The sequence below is a fragment of the Parasteatoda tepidariorum genome, chromosome 10 (assembly GCF_043381705.1).
Source record: "Parasteatoda tepidariorum isolate YZ-2023 chromosome 10, CAS_Ptep_4.0, whole genome shotgun sequence".
In the NCBI taxonomy this organism is placed as follows: Eukaryota; Metazoa; Arthropoda; class Arachnida; order Araneae; family Theridiidae; genus Parasteatoda; species Parasteatoda tepidariorum.
The window spans coordinates 74,581,095-74,594,331 of NC_092213.1; the positions used below are offsets into that span (position 1 = coordinate 74,581,095).

At 31.6% G+C, this 13,237-nt stretch overlaps 1 protein-coding gene across 4 annotated transcripts in view; it reads right to left on the minus strand.

The window, feature by feature from the left end:
- Positions 1–281: 281 nt before the first annotated feature.
- The window catches only part of LOC107444312 (Wilms tumor protein 1-interacting protein), a 40,602-nt gene continuing 27,646 nt past the window's right edge, over positions 282–13,237 (minus strand). For 2 of the 4 annotated variants that reach the window (XM_043050984.2, XM_071187177.1), the window contains exons 6-8: positions 7,528–7,661; positions 2,738–2,858; positions 282–1,548 (exon numbers count right to left, since the gene is read on the minus strand). In XM_043050984.2, coding sequence (XP_042906918.1) covers positions 1,417–1,548; positions 2,738–2,858; positions 7,528–7,661 — 387 coding nt within the window. In that variant the 3' untranslated portion in view covers positions 282–1,416. Of the gene's footprint in view, positions 1,549–1,682; positions 1,839–2,737; positions 2,859–7,527; positions 7,662–13,237 lie in introns of those variants that run through there. The other 2 variants (XM_043050982.2, XM_043050983.2) reach the window with 1 other exon arrangement.

Sequence of the window (13,237 nt, forward strand, 5' to 3'; positions counted from 1 at the left end):
ATAATAACAAAAAAAAAAAAACTTAATACACATAAAATGTGAAAGAACCCATAGAGATAAAAATGGCCCTATGTGAAAAAAAAGCACTCACTGGGTTTTTCTTGACTGGACCCACCTCTGTTGAGCGACTTATTGTGTGATTTTTTTTTTTTTTTTTGTCTAATGAAAAAGCACAAAACTGTTTAAGAACAACTATCTTAAACATTGAAAATATTGAAATCCAGACCCACTATGTTATGCATATATAAAAAAAAAAATTCGATGAAGAAATTCAGAAGAAGTTTAATTTCAACAAATTTATTATTAAAAACAAGATTAAGAATAAATTTTTCAAGTTGTTTTCCTTTTACAAGATAAATAACAAAAAAGTATTCACATTGTGTTACAACATATCTCTTTATAAGAGAGTATCACATAAATGATAAACTAAAGCAAGTTTAGTAAAGTTAAAAAAAATATTTAAACATGAATGTGCTTGCATGTAGTTATACAAAAAATATATATATATATATACCAAATATTTTATGCATTTTTTTTTGTTTACCTCTGAGTTAAAATTTCTAACTTTTTAAAAGTAGGTTTTAAAATAAATTTAAAATTTCAAGTGACGTCGAGTATTATTTTTTTTATCCTTAATCGTAAAAGTAAGAAAATCTGTGAAATAAAATGAAACCAATTTCACTTTGAAAAATAGCCCAATGTTAAATAAGGAAAAAAAAATATATTTTTAGTTACATGTTTAACGAATTTATACAGGCCTTTTGTAACAAAAACTTCAATATATATTTTTAGAATCTATATTAAAAAAAATTAGCACATTGCAGGTATTAAATTGATATTTAAGCGAATAAGAAACAAAACTGCTATTGATATGCAACAAATTACTTTTGAGGGAGGGGGGACTGAAAAACATATAAAGCAGTTTGATTCTCTGATGCAACTTAGAGATGTTACTATTAATTGCCTTGCAATTTTTGTTTCCTTTGGTAATAAACCAGATTTTAATTTTTTTAGTCTTGAGACTTTCTCTCTAGTGATTCTCTAGATTCGGTTCGAGCTCTTATGACCTAATGTGTGTTTTTTACTTCTTTTTTTTTTTTTTTTTAAAAAAAAAAAAGCTCTATAAATCTTAAAAGCTAAAATTCGAAATTCTTTATAGCTGTTTAAAGCTTCAAATTGTAAAGTTAAAGAATTAAGTTTTTAGTGCCACGGTTTGATGTTAAATAAATAACTTATCACTTAATTCTTATTATGATTAGCCTTATGCCATGCGAGTATCTCTCTAAGGTGTAATATGAAGATAATAATATTCAAATATGGGACAATTATGACCTAAGAATAACTTGGCTAATTAAATAATTCCAAAACTAAAAAAGAAAAAGATCTATTTCTGAAGATAGTTGTTTATTTTCTGTTCTACTTGGCTTTTCCTGTCATCTTGGCAACATTGGGAGCTCTTCTTTTGTGGCAGTCGAAACAAAAAAGCCGGTCATTCAGAGGATAACAACCTCGACCATTGCTATTGGACGAGAGAGGAAGCCCACAATCCTGAAAAAGAAAGAAGAAAACTTTGTACCATCAATGGACAACTAATTAAATATTCATATTGTGACGTAGCTAAGTTAACTGTTACTACCATCAATTAACAACTGTTTAAATATTTGTATTCTGAGGTAGCTAAATAATAATAACCTAGCTTAAAGCCAAAACGTAAATATTTTTCTCATAAATCCCCAATATTTGCTTTTTCTCATCCAATAGCAATGGTCTAGGTTGTTATCATTCAGAGGATAACAACCTCGACCATTGCTATTAGACGAGAGAGGAAGCCCACAATCCTGAACTTCCCATGCTCCATCCCATTTGTACCAACAGTGGACAACTAGTTAAATATTCATATTGTGACGTAGCTAAGTTACCTGTTAACCGAGCTTAAAGCCAAAACATAAATATTTTTCTCATAAAGCCTCATCTTTGCAATCAATGGATGGTGTTTTCAGTAGAAATGTAAACAATAACAATCTCGAGCTGTATGCCTGCTCTAATTCCGGTTAGAAAGTTTGCAGCTGCTTACTACAGTTTATTCTGCGAGGTGACATTTTCAAACGGATAATTTTGTTTTCAATGAAAGAAGTAAATTAGATAATTTCTGAGCTCAAATCTGCCGTATTTCATAAGATATTAATGTTATTATGTAATTCTGGTGAGTTTGAAGTGAAAATTTGTTTTAGTTATTTAGAGATATATTGTTAAAAAAGTTGACATGTTTGCTAGATTTTGAATAACTCGCTTTTTTGGCAGTCTTGATATGACCTCTTTCCATAAGTTTATTACTGTTTGTTCTTGTTGCAAGCTGTGCACCATCTTACGTTAGTGTTAACACTTTAAGCATTGTAAACACAAGTATTGTTAGCATTTTAAACACAAGTAATAAGTAATCAAATACATTGTTTGCAAGAATCTAAAAACACAATGATGCCAAATGGCTTTAAAATACAACGGAAACAGTAACCCGGAAATTTAGGCGGTACCCGAGCTTGCAGCGTTCCCTAGTGTGGAAAACACCATCCATGGTCGAGGTTGTTATCATTCAGAGGATAACAATCTCAAACATTGCTATTGAACGAAAAACGAAGTCCACTATCCTGAAGAAGGAAAAACACCATATTTCTGACCACATAATTAATTTTATCAATAAATATATATATATGTATATAAATTATAGACTTGTCCTTACTTCACATCGGTAACATGTAGTGTGATAACTGTTTCCCATTGCCAGAACTCTGGTGACTTCATTTGAATAAGAAGGCGGTGCAATTGGCTTCTTACATCTGGCGCACTGAGGAGCCACTTTTCTGAAGAAGAAAAAAATGTAATTTAAATTAGCGATTATTATCAATTTATGTGTTTTGATGACTCAGAAGCATCTGATGCCCAGGATCTTTCTGAGAAAGATAAAAAAAAAAAACCCGTCAAGGATAAAGTGTCCAGGGTTTAAAGCCCAGCGAAAATTGCTGATACATATTCTTTTCCCCCCAGTTCGCGTTGCCCATATTGATGGCGTAAAAAATTTCTGTAGCACAGAACGCCTAGCTACTAGGCTTTCTGTGGAAGATTTCCCCGCCCATGTAAAACAAATGTGTTTTAGATTAATCAAAAGGTTTCCATTATGTTAAGAGGATGTTTATCTAATGCTTGGGTACAGGAGTTCCCTTGTTTTATTGGGTTGCATTAAGTTAAACTATGCAGTTCCGTTAGCCGAGTATCCGATATGACTCAACTTTTCTAAGAGGGTTTGCTGTTGTTTTATACCACTTGTCTGACAAGCCTATTTTAAAGTAGAGGGGGGGTTCTTGTTTTTTCCATTGGCGCCATCTATGGCAAAATTCGAATTCCGCGACAAACATACGTCACAGCCCGTTTTACACGGAGGACACATTCACACGCTATCCAATCATTCGTAGATCGTAATTTTAACCTAAGCTCGAGCACTGTCAAACTCCGACCCAGTTCCCCATATATATTAATTTGTTATGGAAACTTGGAGGACTTTGTGACGCCGACAGATTTAACATGCACCAGTCACAATTTTGCACACGGTGAGTTTTCGGCCGGTGCGTATCGAACTCACGACCACTGGGATATGGGTTCAACGCCCTACCAAACAGGTTATCCTGTCCCTCAAAGAGAGTTTTAAATAAATAAATCCACAACAGATCAATGTGTCGTATTGATTATGTATTGTGTTGTGATGACTCAGTGGTTAAGGCGCTGAACAGTCATTGTGAAGAACTGGGTCCCGATCCCCAATGGTCGATCCCTCGCTTGAAGCTTACTTAGGTTCAAAGTGACGGGTGCGAGCTTGTATTGATAGTGAAGGTGGCCTGAGCGGAAAACTTGCCACAGTTATGATGTTAATTACGAAATTGTAGAAGTCTATGACCCTCTTGGCCACGACGTGCTGCTGCAGGAATGGTTTTTTTTAAATATTTTATTTTTAAAACATATTCATTTATATATGGGTAGTAATTTATGTTCGTCGAAAAGTGGGACTGAAACCTTTAGAAATTTTAGTATTACAAACTCTGTTCAAGAAAACACCGTCTTTGTTCTGGCACAAGTAATTTTCCAAAATTTGTGTATTTGAGTTACCAGCTGTAGCCATTCACATGTGTGTTTAAGGACGTCCTGAAGCTCGGGAAGGACGATCAAAAGCTTGCAAAATCTTTATTTCCTTTACTCTGAAATTTTACAAGGTTGCCACGACGGGGAAGAAACAAAACTATGTAGCTATAAGTTTTATTGAAAGCTGCTGAAAAATGTCAGCTAGTTAGGCGCTTGTCACATGTAAACACGTTGGAATAAATCTCTATTGTAGTGCGTATGATGCGTACACTCGTCGTCTAAAATAAAAATTTACCATTATATTAAAAACTCAAAATTTCAATAAAATACAATGGGAATATTATTTGGTGGTATGTTTTCTTTATATTGGCTATAGAACTGCTTAATATTTAATATTACGGGGCAGCGGGAGGACCTTTGGCCCGAAACCAATTATATACGTAAGCCACGAGTTGGACGGCGTGTGTTGATTTGCGGAGAAATTGCGTAAACAATAAGCAGGGCCAATACTGCCCTTCTGATCATAGAACTGAGGAATAGTTATAGATATTCTTGTATATTAGCAGTCCTCTATCCTTGATATTTGTGAATTGAATACAAGAATTCGAATTTTTTGATCCAGAAGCTCTTTTTTTCACTTCGTATTATTCTTATATAGTATCTTTATGTATATTATTTTTCTGACAAAAAAAGTTTCAGCAAGTTTTCAATAATAGCAAACCTTTTCAAAGACGAGTTGCTAATTTCTTTTGAAAGAGGACGCTAATTTCTTTCGCTAATTTCTTTCCAAAGACGAGTTGCTAATTTCTTCGAGTTGCTAATCATTCCACGTTTTCGTAAAATTTATTATGGGATCATTTGCCTTCGCTTTTACTTGAGCATTGCAAAATCTTCCTAAGTTTTTTTTTTAGGCCTATATATAAATTACCCATACACCCATACATCGAAGTTTTTTAATAATTACGAAAAGCCAAAAACATCATTTTTTTAAATTTTGCCACTACTTAAAAAAACATTTTTCAGAACCCCGAATGCCAAGATTTCGCAACAAGATACACATTTACAGAGATTGTTTTACACAGATGACAACTGCTCAGCTTTCTGCAAAATATTTTATAACGTGGTGAAATTTGAAACACTGAAATTGCTAGAATTCTGTTAAAATTTGAAAACTCATTAAAATACACGGGAAATGTTAATAAAGACTGTGTGTCACTGTATTTGTGCGTTCGCATTATTTATCTGCAGTGCTGGGCAAAGGTCTGGCTCAAATTTATTAAACCAAGATTCAAATATGGACGCATAAATGTTGCTGCCATTGGAAAAGGATTCCTCATAAAGACATGCTATTTGGCATCTTTGTACTTAAAGTTATTATTATTATTATTATTTTTTTTTGAAATTGCGAGTAAATTAGAATCTCTTTAATCATCTCAGTTTTGTCTACCACTTTTTAATTTTCTGAAGATCGTGCGAAATGTAAGTCTGACAAAAGACATGGTTGAGCCAAAACCTGTTGTTCATTGTCACCAGAACAGACGCTCGTTCCATTTCTGTACTGTAATATGAAAAGTCACGGAACTGTAATATGAAACAATTTCACTCCTTATTTTTTTGTGGTTATATGAAACATTTTTAAACAAATATTAAAGTTGATGATGTATTATCGACAAAGTAATCGATTTATAAGAACAGGTCTTAATGGTGTTTTTTAATACACAATTATGCTTGATAATGATGTCAAAACAAACATTATTTCGCGAATGTTAAATGTTGGTGATACATATATGCAAAGTAACCATTTCGTAAGAATAGGTCTTAATATGTTTTTAATACATCCATATGCTTAATAATAATGTTAAAAAACATCATTATTTTATTAACACCTTCATTGCGTCAATGGTTCTCCTTTGCCTCACCCTTTGTTACAGTTGCGAAAAATCCGCAAAGGCACTAAAAATTGTGATGCTGGTGCCATTTTGACGAAACATTGTAAAAACGAAATACTATGGGCTGAAATGCGCTAAAATGTTGATAACTAAATCGCTAGACACGCTGTATTAATATAGAGAAATGCTGTGTATTGGACGAGATAACTCGTTCCAAGTCCATGACGATTATTCTTAGAAGACGAGTTATCTCGTCCGTCATGATGAAAGAGTTAAGCGAAAGTTAAAAGTGGATAAACATATCTGAAAAACAGCCGACTTGTAATAAAAGGTCTTAATGCTGTTTTTTTAAGAACATCATTATTCTAAATAATGATGTTGAAAAGAAAAACACCATGAAGCAAACATTACAAGTAGACAAAAGATATTACTACGCTTTTCTGCAAAATTTTTTATAGCGTGGAAAACAATTAAAAACAAGAGTTTTCAGTATTTTGCCTAATTTTGCAAGCATTTCAAAAGCTTCGCCGCAAGAAGCTACAGCTTGTACTAGAGCACAAACATACGGAGTGCCTTGTATCGATACAGTACCTCCTATCTGAGCTGAATTACAATTACATAATTTTAAGAACCATAAGACTAATTAATATTTAAATCAAAAGTTAAAAATTAATTAACGATTTTAAAATTTTAACATTTGAAATAGTTATTTAAAAATAGGCAACAACTTCACTGGAAATACAAAACTTATAAGGAGTGTATTGATTATAAGGGAAGTATTGATTTATTCTTTTATATTCAGGTAAAAGTTAAAATTAAGACAAGATGAAAGAAATTAAAATTATAGTTTAATACCAATTCCGTATAAAACGCAGGAAAACAAATGAATGCCCATGCATGAATACAGTTGTTGTAGAAGAATATTAAACTTCGTTCGTTCGTTGTAGTGGAACTGGGCGTCTGAGGCCTCACGGCCCTTTTCCCATTCATCTTGAAGTTAAACTTAGAGACATACATGACAAAATTAAAGTTTGGGGAGCAAATGGAGTTCTTGAGAAAAGAAAATGGCACTTTGCCATTATTAGGCACTGACAAAATTATAAGTAATAAAAATGTACATGAAAAAGGTAAAATTAAAGTACAATGGGAAAATAAACAGCAATGAATATTTACAGTTTGGAAATACATACAAAAAGGGGGCAAGAATATTAAACTGAAAAGTGACGTTCGATATAAACTTTTTAAATTTTCACATGTAGTGGTGTGGACAATAATTTTAAATTAAATTTACTCAACATAGAATTACTTATTAAAACATAGAATTCGCAACCACTGAAAGAAATTGTTTCGCAAAGCGTAAAAAAATTGGCAGTTCTGTATCTGCAGAGCAAGCGTTTAGTTAGAAAATAAAAATTTTTAAAGACATTATACCTAATGAAGCTTTTTGAGAAACAGCATTAAATATATACTGAAAGTGCATGCTAAGCTACTGTCTTATAAGAAGTCTTACTTTTTATAATCATCCATGCAAAGAACATTCTTAGAGTCTGGATCGACACTAAAAGGCACACCATCCAGGCACTTTTTACAGGCACTACATTTGAAACACTCAGGGTGGAATTTGTGTCCTTCTGCTTTCAAAATCTATGCAAACAAAAACACCAATAGTAAATGTTAATTTTAACACCTGATATCGTTACAGGCGATACATTTTCGAATCTAATTATAGATTATTTTTACTGATTTTGATCTGAGTACAGTGCGGCTTAAAGGAGAACTTCTCCAGACTAATAGTTTGAGGCTGTCTGCTGCTATGGTAACAAGCGAAAGCACATTTCTAATGGGGTTGCAATGGAGGAATGAAGGTGTCGATTTGTTTACTCACGCTGACCTGTGCCAAGATCAAGACAAAACTATTCACCCCACACCCCTATTCGAAGTGACTTTTCCTCGTAACCATGGTACATGGCACGACGCGAGACTGTGTCTGGAGGAGTTCTCTTGAAGGCCGCACTATACTCTTAATTATGATAATTGTTCTTTGGTAGGGATAAAAACAAATACGATATTATTGCTAATATAAGAACTTCTAGTCCAGTGAAGTAATAAAATAATTAAAACGTCCTATGGTTAATCTATAGAAATTATTGGACATATGTTTAATAATGAGTCACCCTATAGTGGTTACGACTCATTTTATGTTACTTTATAACCGGTGTTGAACAGCCGAGCTATTTTTGGATCTACGATTTTCAATGTTCAATTCAGTAGATTTGTTATTTTGAACTGAACTCAGAAGACAAGGGAACTCCTGACTCAGATATTGGGATGAAATAACCTTCATTGAGAACCTTTTTGACGGAAGTAACATTTTCGTTACATTTAGAGGAAAACGATTAAAACCTGCTACGTTTACTCAGATGGTAAGGGGATTCTAGCCAATGATTCGTATAAAACTGAGGATATATTTTATGTCAGCAATGTGCCTTATGCAAATTCCAGCGATTAATCATCGCTGGAATTTGAACCTGGACTACTTCATTGGAAGGTGAGAGCTTTATTCCTTGAGCTACCGCGGCTACATAGAGTTGGCCCAAGCAGGTACTAGAATCTCCTATAATTTGTGTTTTTTCTTGCCATTTTGCTTTGAGGTTTTAATCACTTAGTTTAAACAACGCTGTATTTATGTTTGTAAAATTTCATTTCGTTCCATCTCTATATCTAAATGAGTTAATTTTTATGACAATGTAATAAATATTCAAACTTAGGATTTCATTAAATAAACCGGAATTAAGCCTTTATTATGGTTTAGGATCAGTCAGAGACATGAAATACTCTGGTTATAACAACAACATAACAATAAAATAGGGTTATTCATTTATATTTAAGTTTATAAAGTCCTTTTATAACTGAAACAGTGACACGATGCGAAAATATAATAACTGCTTTTATCGTAAATATACTACATAATTTTTTTTTTAAATTTTTAATAAGGACTGCTTAAAACCTGTTTTATACATGGGTCTTATCAATGATGCTTAAGAGGCCTCTTTTCTGGCCATCTTGAAATTTAAGTAAAATTTTTCATTTGTGTTTTCTTGATATTTTTGTTGTACTTAACAAACTTTTGATGATATAGTATTATTAGACAGCAATAATAGACAGACCTTTCAATAAAAGTAGAAAATAAAGGAGTTGCTTTATTAGTTTAGGAAAAATAGTGCTTCATATATTTAGAGCTTTTATGATTTTTTTCTCAATTTTATAGTGAGAAAATGAAGCGATTTGTGGTTTTCAAAAAACAATTTAAAATTACACGTTTATCAGGTTTTATATTTTTTAAACTCTAGTTTTATTACAGTTTAAAATTGCAAAAAAATCCTTTAAAAGATCCTAAAAAATTCTTCCTGCATAAAAACATACGTACTTAAAAAAAAATCTAAAAACAGGCAACTGCTTACATTTTAACCATCAATTAAATAGATTGCGCAGAATTGCATTAGCTTAATTTGGTCTGAAAAAATTTATTGAGAATCTAAACTACCCCAAGCCTTAAATCTCAATTTCTGATTGGATAATGACAATTGTATTTTAAAATTTTTCGAAAGATGCCGCCTAACAGTGTCCAACATCAATTTAGTTGTAAAAATTAAATAAAAAGGAATAAACGCACATTTGGAATTTTATTTCTCCGTTTCCACTCTTTTGACAATTCAGTTCGGTCGAAAAGGAAGGACTTTTTAAGAAAAATGCACCAACTATGTGAATAATAAAAATTAGTTAATTCATTAATTACCACTTTATAAAATAATTTTTTTTTAATATGATTAAAAAATAAATTTTTGAATGAATTCCTATATACACTCAATTTTCTCTAAGTGAAGCATTAACTTGCAATTAAGTTTGCTCGTGGATGTATCTTGAAAAATAGAACCCAAATAATTCCCAGGGATGCAAATTGCAACTGCTCCGCTTTCTGGAACAGTTTTAGTAAAGTTCGTTAAAGAAAGATGGTTACGTCTACTTTTTAATACAATAACCAGCAAATTGTTGCTGCAACGTTGCATTTTATATGATACTTATAATTTTTGATATTAAGTGGTAAAAAATTACTTAAAATGAAAAATACTAAACTAAAAGTAATTTAAATTCGCTACCACTAGAAAATACTATTTTAGAAAGCGGAGCAAGTAGCGGAATGAATTCCGTTCATTCAATTTCTTTGAGTGAACTAGTGCAGGTTAAGCTTAGCATTTTCTTCCGTTATAACGTATAGTCACAGTATAATTTCAATTCGCAGTGATGAAATTTATATTAATACACAAGCTTAGAAAACGAATGCACACATTTTTTTTTGGAAATTTTTCTTTCTCTACAGTACAATTGAAATAATACACATTTTTTTTCCAACGAAGCGAAATTTCAAAAATCTTTAATTAAAAACATAAACAGTTGTCTATGATCATTTATAAATTCATTTAAATTAATTACATATAGTAAAAGACTAAATTTCTTTAATTGTAATTTATTTAAAATATAAATGCATTTCCTCTGCTACCACTAAGAAAAATATTTTCCAAAAGCACGGAAAATCCGTAGTAGTTATGGGGTATGAGTATGTTTAATTTCTTCAAGACAGAAAAGAACTGAGTGACAAGCTATTGAAATGGATACATTTACATCTAGTCCTAGTGGGATAAATCTAATTTATTAAAATAAAAAACAACTGTTAAATCATAAATTTTACCATTTTTTTACCCTCCAATTGTAAAGATTATTCTAAGTGACTCTTCAATAACCACTACAGAAAATAAATAATTTAAACATGTAATTTAAGATTGATCCTCTTTACCAAAAAAATTTCTATAATATTGCTATCATCATTTAAAATACTGTTAAATTACTTTTCGCAAAAAAGGGTGTAATTAGCTATGCATTCATTTGTTATATAATAATATGAAAAGTGCATTTATGTAAGTAGTCGCAGTGTCTTATAAAATGTAAAAGTGGTAGACAATTTGAAATAAACTAACAAAAATTTATTAAAATCTAGTTAGTTTTTACAGGACTGCCAACTTTCTAGGGTCTTTGGAAAGGAAAATTTTTTCTAGTGATACCTAATATAATGAAATTCTGTCCCCCCCCCCCTTCTTTTTTCTTCTTCCTGTTTGATTTAATGGTATTTTCCACACCGCTGCATGGAAATGATCTAAAAGTTCATGTAAAACGCCATTATTATCCAGTTCCTTCGAAGAACAACTTTTAAAACTTTAACGAAAATACCCACAGTTCTATTAGCTTCAGTTTTTAATTGTCTACGATTCTTGAACACGTGCACACCGGGAAAAGTGAGAATACTCGTACAGGAAAAGAGAAAATACTGGTAGAAGACCTATTTCAATATTAGATAATATTCGGGAGGTGTTAATCTATTCTCAACCATAACAATTCACTGCAAGGAAATTTATTACGGAACTTGAACTTGAACTATAGTAGGATACAAAGTACCTGTCCGCGAAGCGGACAATTGACTTTTTCATCTAAGGTAGTGCCCGTGGGCGCCTAGAATTGTGACGATGCAGTGATGAGTAGAGTGGCGAGCGAAAACGCAGAAGCGGAAATCACAAATTAGTTTATACTAAAAGCGATAGGTCCTAATATATGATGTAAATTTATTACGGCGAAGAAGCAATTCAATATANTTCCTTAGCAGTTTATTTGTGGGCGGAATTATAATTGTTTGATTTATTTAATTCACCATTACTTTGTTCAAAATAAAACTATTTAATTATACTTTGAATTAACATTGATTATATATATGATTAAACTAACAATAATTAAAGTAAAAGCAAAGTAAATCTATCAAATTAGCAACGACTACATTTAAGTTACCGTTTTTTATTTAATCACAACTTGATTCTGATTTTGTACGAATGCTTTTCTGAATCACCCGTCCCCAAGGGGTTAAGAACATAAACAGTTGTCTATGATCATTTATAAATTCATTTAAATTAATTACATATAGTAATAGGCTAAATTTCTTTAATTGTAATTTATTAAAAATATAAATGCATTTCCTCTGCTACCACTAAGAAAAATATTTTCCGAAAGCACGGAAAATCAGCCGTAGTTATGGGGTATGAGTACGTTTAATTTCTTTAAGACAGAAAAGAACAGAGTGACAACCTTCTGAAATGGATACATATACATCTAGTCCTAGTGGGCTAAATCTAATTTATTAAAATAGAAAACAACTGTTAAATAATAAATTTTACCATTTTTTTACCCTCCAATTGTAAAGATTATTCTAAGTGACTCTGCAATAACCACAGGCCACATATATACAACGACGTTATATATATATATAACGTCGTTGCCGAGTAGAGGGATAAAAACAGGTGTTAGGCAGGGAAAGAGGATACAAAATTTATTTATTAGTTATTAGACAGAGAACGGTTATCAAAGTAGAAACGAAATCGTTGTGCTCCTCAACAGAAGCTAGGGAAAATCTTGCGAAGTAAATCCGTAAAATGTCTCGTTTTAGGGAATAAGGGAAATCATAGTAATTGTAATTGGTTTATTAAATGGGTCACTCGATTCCCACAAAGAGCAAAGGGAAAAATGTCGGACTTATAATTAATGCATACTTGAACCAAAAATAAATTAAGGGACAGGATGCGAAATTAAAAGTGTGAGAAAGCTTTTCGTTTTGAATAAAGAATTAGTTAAAGTATTTATAGAAAAGGAATAACATAAAAAAATTAATTAAAGCTTTTTATGTCTGGAGCATTAAAAGATTAAAACTCGAAAAAATTAATTGAGCTCTTTTAAGAAACAGTAACATAATGTGTCACGTGAAATATTTAATTCAGCACTACTGCTTGACTTACAAATAATCTAAGCATATTTTATAATTAGTTTATTTTTTACAGTAAATTATATCAATATATGAGTTACTTAAGTAAAAAAAAAGTTTATCCCTTCTATGCACATCAGCTTATTTCTCAAATCCAGATAATCATTACAATTAACAAAATCGTTACAATTAACAAAATGTTCCAGTAAAAAACTAAATTAATTGTTTATTTTAAACAAATTGTTTTAAGCTTATTTGAAAAAAAAAATCGACATAAGAGAAAAATTATCAATGAGATGCAATTACGCGAGTTGGTAAGCTAGAGAGAGCATTGGATAAAAACTCCTAATTCCACCCCCCCCCC